Genomic DNA, 23,897 nt, shown 5'->3' with positions numbered 1-23,897 from the left:
AGATAACCAATTAATCGGCCAATAGTGAATTTTATTATTTTTTATTTTTTTAAGCTACATCTGAATATCCATACTAACCAACTATACAGTATGCCAAAAACAGTACATGACAGTGGAATAGTACATCCGAATCCTTTGTATTCATGAATCAGTAAGCGAGGAAATACCCAGATGAGATGACCTACTATTTCCAGTGAGATTCTTTTGTCCGGATCGACTGGACACTTTACGATCCCATAATCCCTCGGAAGCTGAGGCGACATCACATTCAAAATGCTGGATTTAAAGGAATGTTGCTGGTTCAGTACATGCTCAATCGATAGCATTTGTGGCATAATGTTTATATTGAGGCACTTACAATGGAAGTGAATGGGGCCAATTTTTTGAGGGTTCAATGTCAGAAATGTTAAGCTTATAATTTTCCCATTCATTTCCATTGTAAGTGCCTCACTGTCGCCTCGATTTTTGCTTTTTTTTTTTTTTTTTTTAAAGAAAATCAGGGTCAGAATTAATTTGTGGTAATCAATATTATGCCACAAATGCTCATTGAGCTTAATTTGTATTGAATCCGGAATATTCCTTTAAAAATACGCAGGTGAACCACGAGTCAGACGACTCTTCTTAACTGTAAATGTCTATATACTGTACCAAGCAAGTTGTTCCTTGTGCTTAAATGATGCTTGTTTAACAAAACCTGAGTGGATTATTTCTGTGGTTGTTGTTCTTCATCATATATTCAGATCACGAGACAATGCCCATGTACCCGGATGAAATATGTCCGAAATCTATTCATACCACTGAAAAAGAACGTACTGTTTTACTGGCCAAGGAGTACATGCTTCATCAAATTCAGTACATACAGTGACAGCATGCGGTTTCGGATGCAGGGAAAGTATTTCCTTACTGGGACAGGTACAGACATAGAGGCGAGAGTCCAAAATAAATAAAATCCCAGATTTGGTGCATAAGGGTTAGGGTTAGGTACCGAGACGGATGTTAATGTCAGTTGTAAACAGGGCCAATAGCTTCCCAAGTGATTTGCAATTGGCAACCATTGCGTTTACAATTAAACTACCACCACAACCTGTATGGAACTCATTATTTTAATTGGGAATGAGTTGTTAACATAAGACACATTAATATTAGTCATGAGGGGGGGCTTGGGTGGCTAAAGCCCCTGATCTTTTATGGAGGTACCCCTGGACCAAATGCAAACATCCCTGAACAACAAATTTGGTTGATTTGGCTTTTGTACAATAATGAACAAAAAAGATTTGTTTAATTTTGGTTTTGGTATCTGATCTCATTAGGCAGCTTATGGCAGCCAAGAAATTGGCCAGTGTCTCAAAAGTTCAGGTCCTAATCAAATCTCACCAGTGGCTTAGAAACTAAGTTACGTTTTATAATTTAAGTTCTAGACATCAAATCTGTGATGTCTTCAATCTGATAACATGAAGAAAACACTAGAGTATGTGTTACTATAATGAAGCAAACCAGAGAAATAATAAAGCTCTGAGCCAATTAGAAAGTAGGGTTTTGCCAAAGGATGTTGGTTAACATTTTGTCAATTGTTTCTCTCATCCACATTTTATTTAAACTGGTACCGAACTTTTCTATTTTTTACCTCCCGTGCTGACTTCTGGTGAGGAGAGAACATTGGCTTCTTTGTTTGAAGTCAAGCTCTGAAAATTTTCATGGATGGCATGAAGTAGACCAGGTTTTAGGGGTTATACAGAAGTTTTGGGTTTGCCACCACATGATTTGTTCCATAAACTGTCATGAGGTTGAACAGGTTTAATGCTGCTTGGTCACATCCTGTGCTTGCAGGCCTTTGTTTTTTTATTCAAAATCCATACATATTGTTGGCCCTTCCTGAAGGAAAGATCTTTTATCTTTGCCATTTGTGCAGTTGCATTAGCATTTGTTATGTTTGCATGTAGGGCTTTAACACACTTGAGTTCCTCTAAAGTGATACTTGGTTTAAAGTGCCACATGTAACATCCTACTTTCAACAAGCAGAATCACAGTGATGCCTATTCAGTATGTAGAGAGTCACAAAACAGAACTAAACGCCAAAGTAAACTTCGGTTTTCCGCGTGCCGCCACGTGTTGAGCACAGTGACAGTCACAGAATCAGAAATGTCCTCAAATGCAGAACAGCAAGACTGCTTTAAGATCTTATGATTTTTTTGATTAACACAGGAAATGCACTGCATGGAATGCCTTCAGCTCCATTCTTTGTGCGTAAACAAATCCAAATGAGTACCAGTGCCCGACTGAAAGTACAAGAGAGATGTTTCAAAGCAGACCCTGGAAATGCCAACAAAAGGTTCAATTAAGGATTATTTTATTAATTTATTTATTTTTGCTCTGACTGCATTTTTGTTGAGATTTAATAGATCCCAGAGCTTTGGCAGAACTGTGCATCCTGTTTGTGTGTGCCATAGGGGTTTATGTGTTTGAGAGGGCAGTCTTTCTGTTCGAGTTTCCTTTTTTTTTCCACTGTAATAGTTTTGTAGTGATGTTCCTACTGTGCCTCAAGTGAAGAACTCCTCCATGGGAATCGCTCCTCTGTTATAAGGTGACTGATGCGCAGTCCTCAAATATTATTTTAATGCAAATATCATTGAAATCTTGCAGTTTAATTCAAGGAACTTGTTGCCATATTGCCAGGTTTTTCTAGGTGGTTGTCAGTGTGTTGCTTTGTGGCTGCTCAGGTGTTCTATGTTGTTACTAGGGCATTGCTTAGTAGTTGCTTGGGTGTTTTGGTCTGGTTTGATGGGCTGGTCATTGCTTACTGGCCCAAATTGAAAGAAAAGCCTTTTTAAAGAGATAGTTCACCCAAAAGTGAAAATTCCATCATAATTGTTTGCCCCCTCCCTTCAAGAACTGTATACTTCCAGAGTGAGGAAAAGGGCTGGAAAAATCACTCTGGACCCCACTCACCCAGCCCACTGCCTTTTTGAACTGTTGCCTTCTGGTCGGCGCTACAGAGCACTGAGCACCAGAACCGTCAGGCACATTTCTTTCCTCAGGCTATCCATCTCATGAACAGTTAAAACTGCCCCATTGAGCAATAATTATGTGCAATACACAGCTTAGTCTATTTATAATTATCTAACATATCCTACCTCTTCTGCCATTACATTCCCTTGCACTATCTGTATATAACAGATATGTATTTGTACATATGTATATACACTACCGGTCAAAAGTTTTGAAACACTTACTCATTCTTTATTATAATTTTTTTTTCACATTTTAGAATAATAATAAAGTCATATAAACTATGGTATAACATAAATGGAACTATGGGAATTATGTTGTGACTAAACAAAATCCAAAATAAATCAAAACTGTGTTATATTTTAGCATCTTCAAAGTAGTCACCCTTTGCCTAGAATTTGCAGACATGTACTCTTGATATTTTCTCAACCAACTTCTTGAGGTATCACCCTAGGATGCTTTTAAACAGTATTGAAGGAGTTCCCATCTATGTTGGGCACTTATTGGCTGCTTTTCTTTATTATTTGGTCAAAGTCATCAATTTCAAAAAACTTTTATTTTTATTTTTTTTATTACATTTTAGATTTATAATGAAATAAAGTAATATGTTGGCACAATTATATTTTTGTCTACAGAACTAATTTCAAACATTTAAGCATACGCCTTCAGATCAAAAGATTTTTAAGATCATGAGAAACATTTCAGTCAAGTGTTTCAAAAAGTGTATATATTTGTCTTATTGTATATTTCTATATATACTTATATTTTCTATTTGCTTTTTATTTTTATTCAATTCTTTTTATTATCTCTGTCTTGTTGTTGTATTGTTTGTGCACTGGAAGCCTCTGTCACCAAGACCAATTCCTTGTATGTGTAAGCATACTTGGTAATAAAGCTCATTCTGATTCTGATAATTTACTCACCTTCATGTTTTTTAAATCAGAGGAACCTTAATTTCAACCAAACAGCCATTTTAGTCAAGTAGATTTAAATTGCTTAATGCACGGAATAAAAATTTAGTAAGAGTATCTCACTAAATGAACACAAGGAAGAATTATATTTAATCACTGCATTTATATGCTCCAATACAAAAATGAAAAGTAATATTTTCCTACATATATTTATTTTTTTATCAGGGCGTACAGAAAAGGTTCGTACAGAAACTACAGCTTCACTCATCTATTTTTTGGAGCCCAGTTGAGTATTATTATAATATTGAATTATTATTGTGGGACCCAGTCAAGTTTATTATTGTAATTCTATGCTGAATTATTATTATTATTATTATTATTATTATTATTATTATTATTATTGAGGATTACACTTGTTTTATACAGTAGCAATATATTCTACTATAATTGTCTTCGCCTTCACATACAGTAGAGCTTTTATTTTGCCGGAAAATGAAAGTGCAGTGTTTTGACAGTTTACAGCATTCCTCATTACAAATCTGGTGAAATGCTGTCATCTCCTTTTCTGTGATATTGTCACTTCCATCTGTTCATCATCATCCCCACCTGCCTTCCATTCCCTCATTAGTTTTTTGTGTATAAATATCCTCTAGTTTTCTTCATCATTTGTCAGTCCTTGAATTGTTACATTAAGTTAATGAAGTGTTATGTTGAGTTAAGTTTTGATGTTAAGATTTATTGTTTGTTTCCACTCCAGCGAATATTAAAGGATTAAAAGAATCTTCTCCTGCATCTCCTCTCTTCCTCTTCCACTCCAGACACCAATGTTACAGAAGGACTGACCTACAAAGAAATACGGATTTACTTACCTGTTCCTTCCAACGTCCTCCTCTACTCCAGCGATCCCACTAATCCTCCTCTTCCACTCGTCCAGACCCACATAAGCATGGAGCCAACAGAGTTATTCATGGAGCTGTTCAGGCAGGATCTTCCCCTCTTGGAATACTCAACCAAGTTCCTTCACCTTGGTGCTTCAACATCAATACTGGACATTTACCTCAAGCCCATTTATGGAATGGGATTAAACTTTCACAGACCCACAACACTTCCAGAGCCGGAAAATCTTTCCATGGCAAGTTACATCCTAGTCACCCTAAATATCCATTACCCTTCACTTTCATCATGTTTGTTAAGTTGTTGACTCCTCCCTCCACCTTCCACAGCCCTGTCTCCACGCCTTCCACGCCCCTTATCTCCAAGGTAACTCCTCTCCATTCAATTCCTCTGAATAATTTTTTGGAGTGGGCTCATCCTCTCCAGGTTCCGGTGGTCGATTCCCTGCCGCAGTCAGTAACAACCATGGAAGTTGCATTTCCCCCATATGCTGTGAATTATAGCTGGAACCCCGGGCCACAACTTGTGCCCGTGCCTGCCACGGTTAACGAGCCCATGCCTGCCACCGTTAACGAGCCAGTGACTGTAGCCTCGACCGTCCCCGTAACCATGCTCCCTGCCAGCTGAAAGAGGAAGAGAAGGAAAAGGACACCTTCTTCCCAGTCTCTGCCAGTGCTCACGACCATGGAGGTTGTTCCCTAGTCTCTACCCATGCTCTCGACCGCAGAGGTCGATCCCCAGTCTCTGCCTGTACTCTTCCACAGCTCTCAGACCCTCGAGCCTTCCGCGGCTCCGTCCGCTTCCCCAGAGTCTCCTCCTCCAGCGGTTCCGCCTCCTGACCCAGTCCCTGCCCTGTGGCTACCTCCCAGGCCTCCTGACCCAGTCCCTGCCCTGTGGCCGCCTCCCAGGCCTCCTGATCATCCTCCTTGGATCCTTCATCTTCTGCATCATCCTACCCTCATCCGTCATTAGCCGCCAGGAGTCGCCCTTTAAGTCGCCCTTTTGGGGGGGGGGGGTGTAATGTCACAGTCTGTCTCCCTCATCTTCTTCAAGGACTCTTATTTTGAAGTTTTCCACTGGACTACATCACCCATGGTTCACTGCCCTAATCACTTCCATCTGTTCATCGTCATACCCACCTGCCTTCCATTCCCTCATTTTTTTGTGTATAAATACCCTCTAGTTTTCATCATTTGTCAGTCCTTGGAGTGTTACGTTGTGAAGTGTTACGTTGAGTTAAGTTTTGATGTTAAGATTTATTGTTTGTTTCCACTCCAGCAATTATTAAAGGATTAAAAGAATCTACTCCTGCGTCTCCTCTTTTCCACTCCAGACAACAATGTTACAATTTTAAGTTTTACTAATTTAATTTTGTACAAAATTACAGTTCAATTTGATGGAATTTTGTGTTGAAATTGAAATGTGTAAATCTTAAGAGTATGCGAACTGCTCAGAGGCCACTAAAAATAGCATATCATGAGCCCATGCAATCTGAGGAGCACAGAGACCATGCGATTTGATTAATGTTTTCTTTATTCTTAAAAAAAAAAAAATCTTAATCTATTTTACCTCTCTCACCTTCCTCTCTACTTGTGCTTCTCTGAGCAATTTACAACCTTGTATTAGCACTTCTCTTATTACTGCCTCCTTAGGATGAATTGCATCTGTTGTATTCCTTATTTGTAAGTCACTTTGGATAAAAGCGTCTGCTAAATGAATAAAATTTAAATGTAATTGTGCAGCCATGAAGGATCTTGATATTAGTCTAATCACGCAGTCTTTTGTAAATGTATATTGGGCAAATAAAAAGTGCATTTCAATTATCACAATATTCATGATAGTGCTTAATTTTATATTGCCAGCAAAATCATTGCAACTATATCATAAATATTCAATATGTCGCACATGCAGCCCTAGTTTGGAACATCATGAGGGTGATTAAATGATGATGGAATTTTCATTTTTTGGTGAACCTTCACTTGAACTTTCTATTTTCTGTTTCTGCCCTCTGTGTACTGGTGCTTTAAAGAACCCAGAATCAAGAACTTTTTTAATCTCCAAAGACCCATATAACCAACTTGAAAACCCTAGTGAAAAATAGTTCTTGATAAGATGATGCTTCGAAGAACCTTTCCACGTTCTCTACTCAGTAACTTTTAGCGAAATCATGATGAGACCTCTCTGACACTCCTCACAATTAGTATCGCTCTGTGGATGGAACTACTTGCCAGTGTTTTTTTACAAAGTGGGGCTTTCCGCCCTGGCTTCTGTTCACTTGGGTCCACCTCCTGTTAAGTTCTTGACCAAAACTATTGTACCTTTGGCTTCATGTTTGATGTGTAATTCCCGCCTTTCTTCTACACTTCCTGAACTTCTCTCCTTTGTTTTTCTTGTGTAAACGAATAAAGCGTCGCAGCAATGGAATAAAAAAAGACGAGCTCATCGAGGATGAGAGTGTATTAGAAATGTGGGTATCTCAGCAGGGTGTACCTCCACTGAAGTCAATGACTGGATGTTACGAAAACAGTGTTCTCTCTCCTCCTCGCACACACAAGTTTGCATACGTGTTTGTTCTTTATGCACATGCCCATGCCACACCTTTACAAAAATGTAATCACTGCTTACATTCCTGTACTTTTGTAAGTAATATAAACATATGGATATTGTATTTCATATCTGATTGCAGAAAAACAACTTCCACCTCTCCTACTTGGCATTTCTAAATGCTTATATGTAACAGATATGAAAGCGTCTTACCCCCCATGGTATACCATGAGTGTGAAAATACACACACACTGACTCACTGTCAGATCTTGCAGCCCACCTTGTAGCCTCTGAAACTTATAAAGTGAGTTTCATTTTTTTTTTCTGATATCACAACAGAGAGACATATTTTGCGGGCACTCGCACATGCATGCCCATATTTTGGAATTTCAAGACTGTGACAGTTTGCTTCCAACAATCCAAACTTACGTTTTAACTTACGCTTAAACTATAGCTTATAGCAGGTTCGTGAACACCATATACTGTACATTGACACATTATTCTTACACCTATTTTTATAAGTCAACATTTGGTTGCCCCCACTCTTCACATTTAGCTATGAGACAAGCATAAAGCAATGGTGTTTGGTATCACTGACATTAGGCGAAAAAAAAATTCTTTTGAACAATCCTTAAAAATTCTGAAAATCACAAGATACATTTTTCAGCACTTGCTATAATGACGATACACATCTAAATGATAAAATACACTTTATAATTCTTTGAAAATTGATGTTTTGGTGACATTTTAAGAAAATCTTATTTCTAAAGATAATGTAAACAGACAAAAAAGCAAATATGTATCAAAACTTCGTACTTGGTGTAAATGCTGCCTCATAAATGTGCCACATGATTGCACAGGTATTCAGCCTGTTGTTTCCGTGGGTTCCGGTACCCTAGGATCGGCCATACTATGCCAACTCACCAACAAGTGGCATCTCCTTTCAGACATTTCTGCATCGGCTTCAGTGTGTTTACCTTCCCCTGTGACCAGAAGAGTGTTGCATCAGCAGCGTGGAAGACCCGGGTTTAGATCCCACGTTAAAACCAAGAAATAATTGCTTTTGCATAATCAGTGACTAGCATGATTAAGAAATTGCATTTTTACCCTCTGATGGTTAAGTTTAGGTCTGGGGTTAGGGGTATAGTTTATAAAATATTCATTACTTTTCACTGTATTATATCCTGTACAGCTGAAAATAACTCGTTTCACGACTTGCTTTTGGCACCACTCTGTGGACATTTCAATTAGAAAATGGAGCTCACATGCCCATACACCCAACAACACTTACCGCATTGGCCACTGGGGGCAGTGTTTCAATTTCGGTGAGCACCGACTGATTTTAGCTAAAGAAAACTTGCTACATTAGTTTTGCTAAATGTCATTACTTCCATTCCAAATTTTGAATGTTTACTTCAATACTTGATACTGCTGTTAAAAACTTCAAGCCCTGTCTTCTTAATTTGTATCTTTGTTCTATTTTCTTTTTCTCCATTGCTTGTAGTTTGTTTCTTTGTTCATTATTACTGAATTTGTTTACACGTCTTGAATGATTACTTGATAACTTGAAACAGTGTTTACTTAAATTAGTTAGTTTTCTGTTGTGGTATCAAAATTAGTGTTGAGAATCATCAAATTGCTTCCAAATGTAAGTGTTACCAGTCCTGCTTGACCTGATCCGAACTGGCATCTCCGGCATGGGAGGCAGGTGCGCTAACGAGGAGGCTAAAGGCTACAGCCTCTAGCGTCAGGCGCTAGTGCGCCTCTTGAGGCCAGGGGAGTGAGGTTTACACACACTGCACAGCACATACCAGCTGGCTACTGTTACATAAGCAAAATGGATGTTGTAATGGATAAATACCCAAACTAGTCGGAATCTTATCAAATCAAGAGCTTATGAAATGGTATCGAATTGAATTGGGAAATCTGTGTCAATACCCAGTCCTAATTGACATCAAATCTGTCATTACAAGTCTTTGTGAGCCAAGTTTGAATATGCGCAAACACAAATGAGATTTGAGTAGAGGACAATATTTTAAGTGAATAATGGATAAAATTTCAGTCTGTTCCTCACATAAAGCTGTCATATGACTTCAGAAGATTTGGTATAAAGCACACATACAGTACAATGTCATAACAGACTAGTGGTTCCCAACCCTGTTCCTGGTGGCCCCCCAACACTACACATTTTGGATATCTCCCTAATCAAACACACATGATTCAACTCATCAGCTGATTAGTGGAGATTCCAAGACCTGAACTGGGTGTCAGAAAAGGGAGATATACAAAATGTGCAGTGTTGGGGGGCCTCCAGGAACAGGGTTGGGAACAACAGGACTACTTAAAAGAACAGTTCACCCAAAAATGAAAATTCTCTCATCATTTACTCACCCTCATGCCATCCCAGATGTGTATGACTTTCTTTCTTCTGCAGAACACAAATGAAGATTTTTAGAAGAATATTGTCCTGGTTACTTTCGTAACCTCCGTTCCCTGATGGAGGGAACGAGATGCTGTGTCAATGTAGTGACACTAGAGGTCACTCTTGGGAGCCCCAAACACCTCTGCTTTTTGAAAAAAGGCCAAAGGGAATTGGCGAGTGGAATTTGCATGCCGCTCCCCCGGACATACGGGTATAAAAGTTGCTGGTATGCAACCACTCATTCAGGTTTTGTGCAGAGGAGCCGAGACAAGGTCCTGGCCATTTCAGCGGGTAGTTCAGTGTTGTGGCAAGAGGGACACAACTTCTCATTCCCTCCATCAGGGAACGGAGGTTATGAAAGTAACCAGGACGTTCCCTATCTGTCACTCACTCGACGTTGTGTCGATGTAGTGACACTAGGGGTCCCTATACAAAACTCCACAACTAGCTGAACTGTGTTACGTGGACTGGTGGTGCGAGATGGGCAGACCGCTGTGTGCCTCGTAGCCAGCACACCAGGCCGTCACGTAACCTCCCCCAATGCTCTTATGAGCGTCGAATGGTCCTTCGGGAACAAGTCGATTGCCCAACAAATAGAGACAGGCTAGCCCAGCCATGGCCTCTTTTCCTCTTTTTTCTCCCCAAAAAGAGTGGAATTTGTTAACCGACTGGGGGCCATAAATGTCTATGTGGGGGGGGTGTCACTCCCAAGGGGAAGACACCACAGAGACCACACCCCGCCCAGAGAAGAGGGGGTATTTTGAGTGGAAATACGTCACATGGTGTTACCGAGTCTTGTCGGAAGTATGTCATGTGGAGAAGTCACATGGTAGGTCCTACCCGAGGGGGGAGGAGTTTCTAAAAGCATGGTGACCGGGGGCAGAGGGGCCTCTGCCCAAGGAAGCCGCAGTTTACCGACAGGGAAACGATTTAGTGGAAGATATATCACATGGGGTCACCTATGGGGAACCAGCGCATGTGGAGCACCTACCCTTGCACAGGGTCTGTGCAAGTAGGCTCACTGGGGGAAATGCATATTTGCGTAGTCCAGGGAGCGTAGACCACCTTGACGGTTGATGTACGCTACCGTTGCCGTGTTGTCTGTCCGGATCAACACGTGCTTGCCCTGGATCAACGGCCGGAACCTCTGTAGGGCGAGCAGTACTGCCAACAACTCAAGGCAGTTGATGTGCCAACACAGCCACGGGCCAGTCCAGGAGCCGGTGGCTGTGTGCCCATTGCATATGGTGCCCCAGCCTGTCTTGAAGGCATCCGTCATAACCACGACGCACCTGGAGACCTGCTTTAGGGGAACCCCTGCCCATAGAAATGCAAGGTCGGTCCAAGGGATGAAGAGGTGGCGACAGATCGGCGTGATGACCATGCGATGTGTCCCGTGGTGCCATGCCCATCTCGGGACTCTGTGCACGCTCGTTTGTGAGTCCAACTGAATCAAACTTAATCGCGTAGCCAAGTCGGCTGGTCCGGGTCAGCCATCGCGGTGGGTTGGAAAGCCACGCGTCCAAACTCTGGGTGAGGGGAACGAAGGGGATAATCACGTCAGACGTACCAGTGGGTTGGGCCTCGTGGCGGGGCAGAGCCTGAGGCACCACATCGCGGGGGCTCGAGCCCCATGGCCATGCTAAGTCCAGGGACATCGAAGCACTTTCCTGGCTCCTGATACCCACCATAAGATTGGTCGAGGAGGGGGGAGGAGGAACATTGTCCCCGCAGTCCATTGGAGCTAACCCGGTGTGGGCATGTTTGTGCCACAGCCGGGCGCACAGGGGCGGGGGGTCCGCCGCTGGAGCACCAAACCTGCTGAAATAGGACAGTGGATGGTGGTCGTGACGACAGCCATGCGCACCTGATATGTGACCCAGAGAACAAGCAAACCACTCTTTTGTTTAAGTTTTGGGTACCGCAGCCACTTGGGCATGCGGCGAAAAAGGAGACAAAACATTCTCCTCCCGGCCCTCCACCAGGGGTGGAGTGGTCTGTCTACCAGCTCCATAGAAGGGGATCTCCTCGTTCTTGGGTCATCTGTCTCAGGGGCATTTCGAAGCTTCCTAGGGTTCTTGGCAGCCGGCCGTGAGACAGGTGGTGTCTGCTTCCTGTGGTGGGCTCCACGCCGGGGCCGGGCTGTGGGGGCGGGCTGCGGCGGAGCCAGTGCTGTTGCTGCAGGAGGACACCCTTGGCAATGAGCAGACGGGGTGTGGGGTCTTGAGCCGCACTGGGGGAGGATGTGCTATATAGCGTCCGTCTGCTTCTTCACCACCGAGAACTGCTGGGCAAAGTCCTCGACGGTGCCGATGAACAGGCTGACCTGGGAAATGGGTGCGTCAAGGAACCGTGCCTTGTCAGCCTCTCTCATCTCGACCAGGTTGAGCCATAGGTGGCGCTCCTGGACCACCAGGGTGGACATCGCCTGCCCGAGAGACTGCACCGTGACCTTCGTCGCCCGGAGAGCGAGGTCGGTCGCCGAGCACAGCTCCTGCATCAATCCCGGGTCAGAACTACTCTCGTGTAGTTCTCTTAGCGCCTTGGCTTGGTGCACTTACAGGAGAGCCATGGCGTGCCATGGCGTGCAGGGCCTGTCCAGCACCACCGCAGGCCTTATTCGCCAGAGACAACATAACCTTACAGGCGCTGGATGGGGGTCTCAGGCAGCCGTGCCAGGTGGCGGCGTTTTACAGGTTTACATTTACATTTTATGCGTTTGGCAGACGCTTTTATCCAAAGTGACTTACAGTGCCCTGATTACAGGGACAATCCCCCTGGAGCAACCTGGAGTTAAGTGCCTTGCTCAAGGACACAATGGTGGTGGCTGTGGGGATTGAACCAACAACCTTCCTCTTATCAGTTCAGTACTTTAGTCCACTACACCACCACCACACCACCACACAGGTGCACTTCAACCGCCTTATCCACCTCGGGGATCGCCGAGTACCCCCTGGCAGCCCCACCATCGAGGGTAGTGAGAGCAGAGGAGCTCAGAGACCGGGTCCAGGCAGTGAAAGGTGCCCGCCACGACCTCGTGAGCTCCTCATGCACCCCTGGGAAGAAAGGGACCGGGGCGGGGCACAGCCGTGAGCGGCGCTCCGGGCCCAGGAACCAATCGTCAGGCTGCGAGGTTTCAGGGGGGTGGAGGGTTCCACTCCGGCCCGACACACGCAGCTGCCCGGGCAAGTATGGCTGCCAGCTGCACGTCAGGCTGCGACTGGCGACCACACCCAAAGGTGGGAGCCCAGTAGAGTCCTCAACGTCAGACTGGACAGCCCGCTCTCCGATGCTGCAATTGAGAGCTCATCCACTTCGCGAGCGCCGAAACGAGATCACGAACTCGCCCTGAGACGAGCCGGCAGTCTCATCCCAGCGGGGCAAACGAGCATACTGGGGAACGGGAGGTCCATGGGGAGTTACCCGGTGGAGTGGCTCCCATTGGGGTCCTTAAATCACCCCCAGTGCTAACCAATGCGGCCTCAAACCCGTAGGTAGAAGGACCGAGGAGGGGAGCCGCTTTCTTCTAACGCTCTCGCAGTGAGAAGATGACCCGTCCACGAACGCTGTCTCCGCGTGGGCAGCGCCCAAGCACGTAAGACCGCGATTGTGGCCATCGGAAGCGGAAGGTAACGACCGCAACCAGGAAATACACAAACGGAGAGCCATCTTTAAAAAGACGCTCTCCGTTAACGCCACTCTTTTAAGAAGGGAAAATATACACTTTTAGTAGGAAGAATATACTCTTTTAGCTGCTGAAGCGCCCAGTGGCGTTCTCTGCACTTCACCAGTGCAAGAGGGGGAGAAGCCGCTGTAATGTGCCGTAAATCCAACAGCTTTTCGAGGTGAATGGATCGGCAGAGTAATTCAGCTCGCTGAACACAACTGCTCGGCTCCAAAGAGAAAATCTGAATGAGTGGTTGCATACCAGCTCCTTTTAAAACCGTATGTCCGGGGGAGTGGCATGCAAATTCCACTCGCCAATTCCCATTGGCCTTTTTTTAAAAAACAGAGGTTTGGGGCTCCCAAGAGTCACCTCTAGTGTCACTACATCGACACAACGTCGAGTGAGGGACAGATAGGGAACTCAGCTCTTTGGGTCTGCACAATGCAAGTGAATGGGTACCAACATTTTTAAGCTCCAAAATGCACATAAAGGCAGCATAAAAGTAATCAATATGACTTCAGTGGTTAAATCTACAGTACATTTATTCAGAAGCAATATGATAGGTGTGGGTGAGTCATATGGATTACTTTAATGCTGGCTTTATGCACTTTTGGAGCTTCAAAATGTTTCAAAATGTACCCATTCACTTGCATTGTGAGGACCTACAGAGCTAAAGTATTCTTCTAAAAGTCAGCAGAAGAAAGAAAGTCATACACATCTGGGATAGCATGAGGGTTAGTAAATGATGAAAGAATTTCCATTTTTGGGTGAACTATCCCTTTAAATGGTGCTTTTTTTTTTTTTTTTTTAGCTTTCATTGTATAGAAAAGAGCAGCGTTAACAACATTCCTAACATTTACTTTTATGTTCCACAGAACAAATAAAAGCCATACAAGTTTGGACCGACATTAAGGTGAGTGAATAATGACAGAATTTACATTTTTGGTGAACTATTCCTTTAAGAATGTTTGTTGTCACCCAATAGTTCTTGATTAATCAGTGTGAGCTGGTGAGCATCTGATAAAGGTTTCAGACAGATAGTAATTTGTGTTTTTGTGCCTGGCCATATGCTATCTGAAGAAGATGACCAGTTTACTTTGGAGGAACTGCCTATATGTGTAGGTGTAGATAGTGTGGGACACACAGACATGAACGCATACACACACATGGTCGTAAATAAACAGGATGCAAGAGTTTTGTACAGTATAGAAATGGGAATTATTATACAGATTTCGTTCTATTTCCTGAACAGAAAGGCCAATGGATTCACAAAGCATTCTAGAATGTTTATGTTGTGGGTTTAAATTCAAATTAGAGGGTGTGTTTAATTCTCACAGGCAACATTAAAGACGAAATAGCTTTCAAAATCATCACTGCCTGGGAAAGCCCCACCAGCAGGCACAGATGTTGAAGAATCAGTTACTGTAGCTCTGAGAACCAAGACAAATGTATTAGAAAATTTTCCAGGCACAATTAATCAGTTTCAGCAAATTAGATTATTGTAAAAATGTACAGCGTAAATGTCATAATATTGAATATGGCAATCATTCAGTACTTTCAATCAAAGGATGGACTGACCATCTGATACGTTCACTGTAACATGGTACAGCAACAGTACTTTTTGTTAGGGATATAATTTATCAGGCATCTCTAAATCTTCAAATATCATTATGTCCATAAAAAGCTATCATAAGACATTTTATCACATTATATTGTATATTTGTAATCCATAAAAAGGCCTCTATGGAAGGGTGTAACTTTACATTTCTTTCCTCATTTCCATATTTAGGGTGACCCATCACAATCCCACACTCACTGAGATATAACATAAACACAACTACCAAGTCCTCCAAATCTCTGACAGGTTTCTTAATGTAACATGACAATCCAGTAACTTGACTCTCAATGGCTGTCGACTTATTTCCTTTCACACCCTCCCATGAGCAAACTGCTGCTTGTGATTGGAATCACAGGTTCCTAGATTCTTTTATAGGGTGTTGCTGTCCATTCAGTTGGAAACAAAGGCAGAGGAGAGCAAGAAACTAAATAGATTAAAGGACATATTTTACCCAAAATATAAATTCTGTCATTATTTATACACCCATGTTCCAACCCTATATTACTTTCTTTCTACTGCTGAACACAGTATTTATTTATTTTAACAAAATCCTGGCCGCTCATTTGCATACTATGAATATGAATGTGGACTGGGTCTGTCAAGCTCCAAAATAGCAAAAAGCACCATTAAAATATTGTGAAAGTAGTTCGTATGACCATATTCCAAGTCTTCTTAAAGGGATAGTTCACCCAGAAATGAATATTCTCTCATTTACTCACCTTCATGCCATCCCAAATGTGTATGACTTTCTTGCTTTTACAGAACACAAATGAAGATTTCAACCTGGTCTCATAGTGGAAACGTGACTTTATATACATTTTTGCAAAACTTGTTATACGTGTCTCCAGGTACAATTCCCTGCAGTTTCCAGGTGAAATGAACACTAGAGGCACTACAGCAACAGTGTGTTTTATTCACTTTCACTCAAATCATGACATTAATGGCTGATTATGACTTTAAAAATACTTATTTTTCTCTCTATTACTCAGACCATGCTATTTTATGATATCGACACACTTTTACTTTAACGCATCTTTTGAAAAACAACACATTTTAATGCTTGTATTACAGACACACTTATATATATATATATATATATATATATATATATATATATATATATATATATACACACACACACACACACACACACACACACACACACACTTATTCCAACATGATTAGCTTCTGCGGAACTGCACTTTGAGTCAGAGGACCGCAGTTCAAGTCCAGCTATACACTCAAGCTAAAGCGTGACATTACAGAGTTATAGAAGCGGCACGAAATGGTGTGGTTGGTTCAGAAAATTTGATTTTTCATTTTGCTTCTGGATTTGAAAACACTAATGGTTAGGTTAAGGCATTGATTTTGGTAAGAATGTCTTTTTTAATGTCTCATTTATATTTTAAAACACTATTGGTTAGATTCAGGCAAAAGTTTTCCAATAGGAAGATATGTTTTAAAACATTCATCTAAAATTGACCTTAAAACCTGGTCTGAATACGACACCATTTTACTCACTTTTAGTGCCACCAGCTGGACATTTTAATGGAAACCTGCAGCCAGACGTGTTATACAGCACATACATTTTGAATTGCAAAACTGTTGTCATGTTCACATAAATATCATGAGATCAGGCTGGAAGATTTTCAGAAGAATATTTCAACTCTGTAGGTCCACACAGTGCAGGTGAATGGTGACAAATACTTTGAAGCTCCAAAAAGCATATAAAGGCAGCATAAAAGTAATCCATACAACTCTAGTGGTTTAAACAATGTCTTCTGAAGTGATCCAGTCAGTTTTTGGTGAGAACAAACCAAGATATAACTCCCATTTCAACGTACACCTTTACATCAGCAGTCTTCTTGGCTATCATGATTTCAAGCTTACACTTCTTAGAACCATCTAGCGCTCTGCGCTTGCATCAAGCACTAAGAAGTGTAATTGACCTTGAAATCATGATTGTGCCTATGACTGCAACAGCACAATGTACAGTGAAAAAGGAGTTATATTTTGGCCTGTTTTCATCCAAAACTGATTGGATCACTTCAGAAGACATGGATTTAACCACTGGAATTTTATGGATTACTTTTTTGCTGCCTGTGTGTGCTTTTTGGAGCTTAAAAGTTTTGGTTACCATTCACGTGCATTGTATGGACCTACAGAGCTGGGATATTCCACTAAAAATCTTTGTTTGTGTTCTACAGAAGAAAGAAAGACATACACATCTGGGATGACATGAGGGTGAGTAAATTATGAGGGTTTTTTTTTTTTTTTTTTTTTTTTTGGGTGGACTATTACTTTAAGTCATATGATTGCTTTATTTGATGAAAAGACATTATTCACTTGACGCTGGAGTGGTGTTTGACATCAAATGGTGTTGACATGCCAATTTTTTAGTCCATAAGACTTTCATTTGAGAGATTGTGATTACTTTTTTTTTAAATTACTTTTATGATACTTTTCTCTTGATTTTTTATTATTATTATTATTTTGCCACTTGACAGGTCCAGTCCCCATTCACTTTTGTAAAACAAAAAAGAGCGGCAAGGGAATTCTTTATAATTAACCTATTGTGTTCCACAGAAGATACCGTAGATGGAAACGGAAAGTCTTACAGGTTTCAAACACCATGAGAGTAAATGATGAAAGAATTATCAGAAGAATGCTCAGAAGCATTTTGGGATAGCTCAGTTGTAGTCAGGTTTCATATTCCCAAAAGAGGGGCATCAGAGAGAGAGAGAGAGAGAGAGAGAGAGAGAGAGAGAGAGAGAGAGAGAGAGAGAGAGAGAGAGAAAGCTAGGGAATTTAGGAAAATGGAGGGATGAGTTAACTAGGATTGTGAAGGAGTGCAAATTGAAAAACGTGAGAAGCCTCTCTGTGAACTCATTTTTTGAGGCCAATGAAACCTGTCTGAGTTTTTTTTTTTTTTTGTCCACAACAGCTGGTTTGCATTAGAGCATGACAAAGAACTCAGTTGAACATCATTTGTCATTGTGGAGAGGTTAGCAGAGTCTTTCAGTGCCTTTGGTCAGAGAAAATAAAAGTGAAGGTTTTTAATGAATTTAGGATGATTATTTTGCAATCCGTACATTTCTAAATTCCTGACTTTGTTTGTAAAAGTATACTAACATACTGCTCCCTATTTCTGCAGTAAATAATTATACTGTGCGCAGTATGCAGATTTTCTATATACATGAAATACCCATAAGACCTGCTACATTTGCCATAGTGAATAAGAATTTGAATCTTTCTCACCCAAATCGATCATATAGCTTCAGAAGACATGGATTAAACCACTGGAGTGAATTACATTTATGCTGCCTTTATGGAGCATGAAAAGTTTAGGCCCCATTGACTCATATTGTTCGAACAAAAACACGTAATAAATCCTTCAAAATATTCTTGTTTGTGTTCTGCAGAAGAAAGTCATAGGAGTTTGAGACAGCATAAGGCTGAGTAAATGATAAGAGAATTATCCTATTTGGGTGTTCTTTTCCTTTAAGGACTGCAAATATCTTTAAATATCAGATTATTATTTCACCTTTTTATGACATGCACTGTAAAAAATTGCTGTAAATTTTCGGCCAAATTCCTACAGCAATCTACTGTGATTCTTAAATACAGTAGTTTGCTGTTAAAAATGTTGCATTCTGGGAGATCAAGAGCAGGCTCACTGTGAAGTGACTAGTTTTACGGTAAATAGCTGTTCTATGCAAGGCATTAGGGTTAAATGAACATTTAAAATCATGATATCATCTTGGTGAAAGCTGTAGTGACATTTTGAAACTTATATTTTAACACCCACCCACATGGTTAGTGTTCATGATGTTTCTGACTAACTCCTCAGTTCTTTATCATCTCACATCAGCCTTCACTTCTCTGTCTAATGAGAAGTCAAATAATAATAAAAAAAATCAACCTTTGAAGCAATGTACATATTAAATGCACAATTTTGCCAGGATTGAACAGTATATTTTTATGAAGAAAAAAAAACAACAACCTGTACACAGTCAAATAACAGTATAGCACTGCATTGTGGGTTATAATGGAGACATACCCGTAAGCCTTTGCGCTTGAATAAGTATGTATGCTTTGGCAATGCATTGGGGCTACAAAAATTGTAAAAAATAAAAAATAAAAAACATGTACAAACGTTTTTATCCAGACTTAATAGAAGTATTAGTTTAATTGGTGTTGTTGTTTTGTTATCAATAGTTGTTTTGTTTGGAGTCACCATTACGATGATTAGTGTTCTCTTGAGCTGGCACCTTGGACCTTCTTTATTTTTATGTTATGTTCTTCCAGCCAGTCAATTTATGTTTAAGTAAAACACAAGTTGTTGCACTGTGCTACTAGGAAGACAAAATCTAAGGTCAGACTGAATATCTGATCCTTCTTTGCAAATGGCACTATATGTGGCCATAGTGATGCATTACACATATAAGCAAAAACAGTAAATTATATTTCAGCAAAATGATATTAGCAAAATGAATATTTTATGTTTCTGATGAACTTATAGCATAACTCGAGTTTTTATCAAGACACAGATATCAACTCTCGGCATACAAAACGCAACAATGGTGACAATTAACAAACATACTTTTATGTAAAAAAGTAAAAGCTGAACATTAAAATACAAGTAACTTAGACTACAACACAAACAACGTCAAAATAAACCAGTAAATAGTAAAAAATCGAAGTAATTTCTTCATGCCGCAGTGCATGCTGGGAACATAGCTGTTAATTTCAACAACAGTAGATAGTATGTAATTTGACAGCTATATGCTGCTAAATTACAGTTGTATACTGTAGCTGTAAAAACAGTATCTAGCTGTTAATTTCAGCAACAGCAAGACACCATTAATTTTACAGTAACATGCTGGCAACCCTGCTGCCAGTTCTTTACTGTTTTTTTTACGAGAAAATTTTTAACAGTGTGGCAAGGTAAGTCTGTGACTGCAAACAAAATCGAAAGACTCCATTAGCATCCCACAGCACATGTATTTTATAATACTATTTGTTTTGTGTGCATTTGTCAGAAAGCTAGTCTCTTGAGTTGCATCAACTTAAGAGAGAAAGTTGTTTAAACAACAGAAAGCTGACTTAAATCAATATAACATGTTAAATAAGCTTAAAACCTTTTAAGTAAACTTGACTTTCTTAGTTCAATCAGCTACATTGTAATTAAATTCAAACTAAATATAGAAGATCAATTACTTATATTATCATTTACTTCTAGTGATAAACGTAGAAGTACACATTGTCAGACGTCAAATAAACTGCCATTTGATAATAAATGGCCAGCTGATGATCAGAAAACAAGGTCTGATCCCTCTATCATATTCAAACACGTTAAGAAGACAACCATACTATAAAGAAAAGCAATAAATGAATACAATATAATACAATATAAAATGAATGTAAATGAATACACTTATTAGATAGTCATTTTGTGATAACTGGCATGGCACTGACACCCTTTTACAGCAGTAACAGTAACAATTAAAATGTCTTAAAGGGGCAGTTCACCCAAAAATGAAATTCTGTTGAGCCCATGTTGCTACATGGGATGGTTGGGATTCTCAGACAAACAGAGCAATGTTTTGATTGAGTTTACTCTTATATATCATAGTTGTCTGTGAACATTAGTAAATAGGAGAAAGTATTTCAACATCAAAAACTGACACACGTCACCATAAAGTTTTAGAAACCTGCTTTTTGTCTAGCCTGGAAAATCACATTTCACTCTCTCAGCGAATAACATTTTCCCTTTCTTGCTATAAACTGAAAACAAAGGACAGCTCAAATAAAGATACAATCCACATTCAACAAGGACAGAACCTGATTATTAGTCTGTAGTCATAATATTAACGGATAACAGCACGTTTCTCTTACCTTATTCAAAGCCCTTCTATTCCAGAGCTGGTTCACGTCTGACTACTAAACGAATACACATGTGGGTTCATCTCTGCAGCAGTGTGCATGCGTGTTTGTGTGTTGCTACAAATTTCTGTTCACTCCTGATAACGTGTGTTTCTCGCCACGAGACTCCAGGACACAGAAATGACACCTGATTCTGAGAAACTGACTTCAGAGGGCAAAACAAAAAGAGACTGAAAGCATCAACTACAGTATTTCTTAACGCATCCTCAACTTACCCGGTCTCAAAATGATCTTTGTTCTGCTCCAGCTTTAACTTTTACACTATCTCTCTCTTTTTCCCCTCCCATTTTTCTTCATATTAGTCTTACCCGCACTCCCATGTCATTTCTGCTCTGTCACACCAGGCTAGTAACACATCAAAGCTGTAAATCTAGAATTCTCCCATTCTTTTCTTGGCAGCTCTTGCACATTTGGCAGTGCGACTGCAATGAAAAATTTGGAACTGTTTCTTGCAAACTGTACAAGTCCATTAAACATCCTGTGAATACACAGAAGAGATATTTGGCCAGGACCCCCAATGGCTGGGGTTTAAATTAAACTGTACTGCTTTTTACATATTTTCTGGAGGAATCATTGCTTTTAATAGGTGTTTGGGGTATGCATACTTGATTCTGAATGGACAGACAGATATGGGTGAAAGATATATCTGCTGAATATACACTCTTTAAATACCCATGGGAAAGAAATATCACAAAGGAGATCTCTTTAATATCTCAATTGTTTCTCCTTAGCAATAAGGCAAGGCAAGGCAAGTTTATTTATATAGCACATTTCATACACAATGGCAATTCAAAGTGCTTTACATACAAATTATAACGAAAATACAAGATATATCAAAAATTTTAAACAAATTAAGAACAAGAAATCCGAATAAAAAGTAATAAAACAAAACAAAAAAAAAAAAGTCAAAATGATTAAAAAGAAAAAGAATACAGAATTAAAATGACGTAGTGCAATTGGTAAGTGCAGCACAGTGCTCAGTGAATAAACGCACAGTTAAACAGATGTATTTTCAGTCTGGATTTAAATGTGGTTATAGTTGGAGCAAATCTGACCTCTTCTGGAAGCTGCGGGTGGCATAATAGCTAAACGCTGTTTCACCTTGTTTTGAGTGAACCCTTGGTATTTCTGACTGACTTGATTGATCCTAATGATCTGAGAGGTACAGTATGTTAGGTTTATATTCAACAACCATATCTGCAATGTATTTAGGTTCGAGGCCATTGAATGATTTATAAATGAGTAATAGTGCCTTAAAATCAATTCTAAATGTAACTGGAAGCCAGTGTAAAGACCTGAGGACTGGAGTAATATGCTCATATATTTTTGTTCTGGAGAGAATTCTGGCAGCAGCATTCTGAATGAGCTGCAGCTGTCAAATGGTCTTTTTGGGAAGGCCAGTGAGGAGTCCATTGCAGTAGTCCACCCTACTGGTGATGAATGCATGAACATGTTTCTCTAAGTCTTGACTGGATACAAAACAGCTAATTCTCACTATATTTTTGAGATGATACTAGGCTTATTTAGTTATTGCTTTGATGTGAAGACTAAAATTAAGGTCACTCTCTTTCTTCCATGTAACACAATAAGGAGATTTTAGACAGAATGTTAGCCTTGGTCAACATTTACTTTCAGTGAATGTGTTTTTTTTTTCCCTATATTTTTTGAAAGTGAATGGTGACTGAGACTGTCAGTCCCTAACATTCTGTCTAACATATTTGGGTTCCACAGAATACAGAAGGTCACACGGGTTTGGAACAACATGAGGGTAGGAAAAATTAAAATTAAAAGTAAATGTAATAGAGTAAATGTAGCACGTTACTACCCACCACTGGAGTCAAGGTATGTGTTCACCTTGGGAATTTCGCCTTTGTTGCTAAATACAACGATCTCTGTCTTGTCTTTGTTTAACTGAAGGAAGTTCTGGCACATCCAACTGTTAATTTCGTCAATGCACAGGCACAGAGAGTGTATGGGGCTGTAGTCATTTGGCGATAGGGCTAGGTAGATCTGGGTGTCATACGCATAGCTATGGTATGCAGTTTGGTTCTTTTTCATAATTTGGCCTTGTGGGAGCATATATAGATTGAACAGGGGTGGTGCAAGAACTGAGCCTTGTGGGACTCCACACGTCATGGATGTCCACTCAGATTCATAGTTGCCTATGTTCACATAGTAACCCCTCCACTCTAGATATGACATGAACCAGCTGAGGACCATCCCTCTTTAATTAAATGGATTCCAAACAGAGACTTTTCAACCCTATACAATGTTAATAAATCCTGTGCATGTGAACACGCTGATGTGTAAGATGCTCACTGAACCACCGTTATTCTGAAACAATCAGTACCATTTTAGCACTTGTTTTTCATATCAATGTAAACACTTGTAAATAGTACAAATGATGCATATGAACAACAAACATGTAACAAAATGTGTAATAAATGTGTTACTATATAAATATTTAAGGGGACAGTCATCCATTATGAAATATTTAAACTTCAACAAACACTGTAAATACTAAAGAAATTAATAATATTGCAATTGAAGACTGTGAATATATATTGAAGAATGCGGGTCTTTATGACATGAGGCTGAGTGAATGATAACAAAATTAGCATTTTGGGGTGAACTACTTCAAAGAAAAGCACAACATACAGTATACTTAATAAAGGTTAGGAAATCAGCAGAATGACAAGTTCTGGCTAATATAATGTAACTTCTGCCCTCTGCTGGTTTGACATTAGCATCTTCTGTAACCAGTGTCTCTTTTGTGTTGTATCAATATTATAAATTGAATATTAACAAATAAAGTAATAACTTTGACAGATTGAATTAATATAAGTGTATTTCATGTTTTGTTTGAACAGAGTTTAAGGGGTTGTTTTA

The 23,897-nt window shown here is 40.2% G+C and overlaps 1 protein-coding gene across 13 annotated transcripts in view; it reads right to left on the bottom strand.

Annotated features, from left to right (window-relative positions):
• The window catches only part of LOC127448893 (RIPOR family member 3-like), a 241,818-nt gene that overhangs the window by 53,918 nt on the left and 164,003 nt on the right, over positions 1–23,897 (bottom strand). For 2 of the 13 annotated variants that reach the window (XM_051711817.1, XM_051711816.1), the window contains exon 1: positions 20,961–21,233. The exons of 2 other annotated variants lie outside the window; for them this stretch is intronic. Coding sequence is in view for 1 of the 11 variants with exons in the window: in XM_051711819.1 (XP_051567779.1) it covers positions 8,172–8,192 (21 nt within the window). In the remaining 10 variants the exon portion in view is untranslated. Of the gene's footprint in view, positions 1–8,171; positions 8,299–9,746; positions 9,770–20,960; positions 21,235–23,897 lie in introns of those variants that run through there. 9 more of the 13 variants (XM_051711811.1, XM_051711815.1, XM_051711825.1 and 6 more) reach the window with 8 other exon arrangements.

This window comes from Myxocyprinus asiaticus, chromosome 12, assembly GCF_019703515.2.
Source record: "Myxocyprinus asiaticus isolate MX2 ecotype Aquarium Trade chromosome 12, UBuf_Myxa_2, whole genome shotgun sequence".
NCBI classification, from domain to species: Eukaryota; Metazoa; Chordata; class Actinopteri; order Cypriniformes; family Catostomidae; genus Myxocyprinus; species Myxocyprinus asiaticus.
Note: the sequence above shows the minus strand (reverse complement) of the source record. Positions and strands in the feature narration are given on the sequence as shown.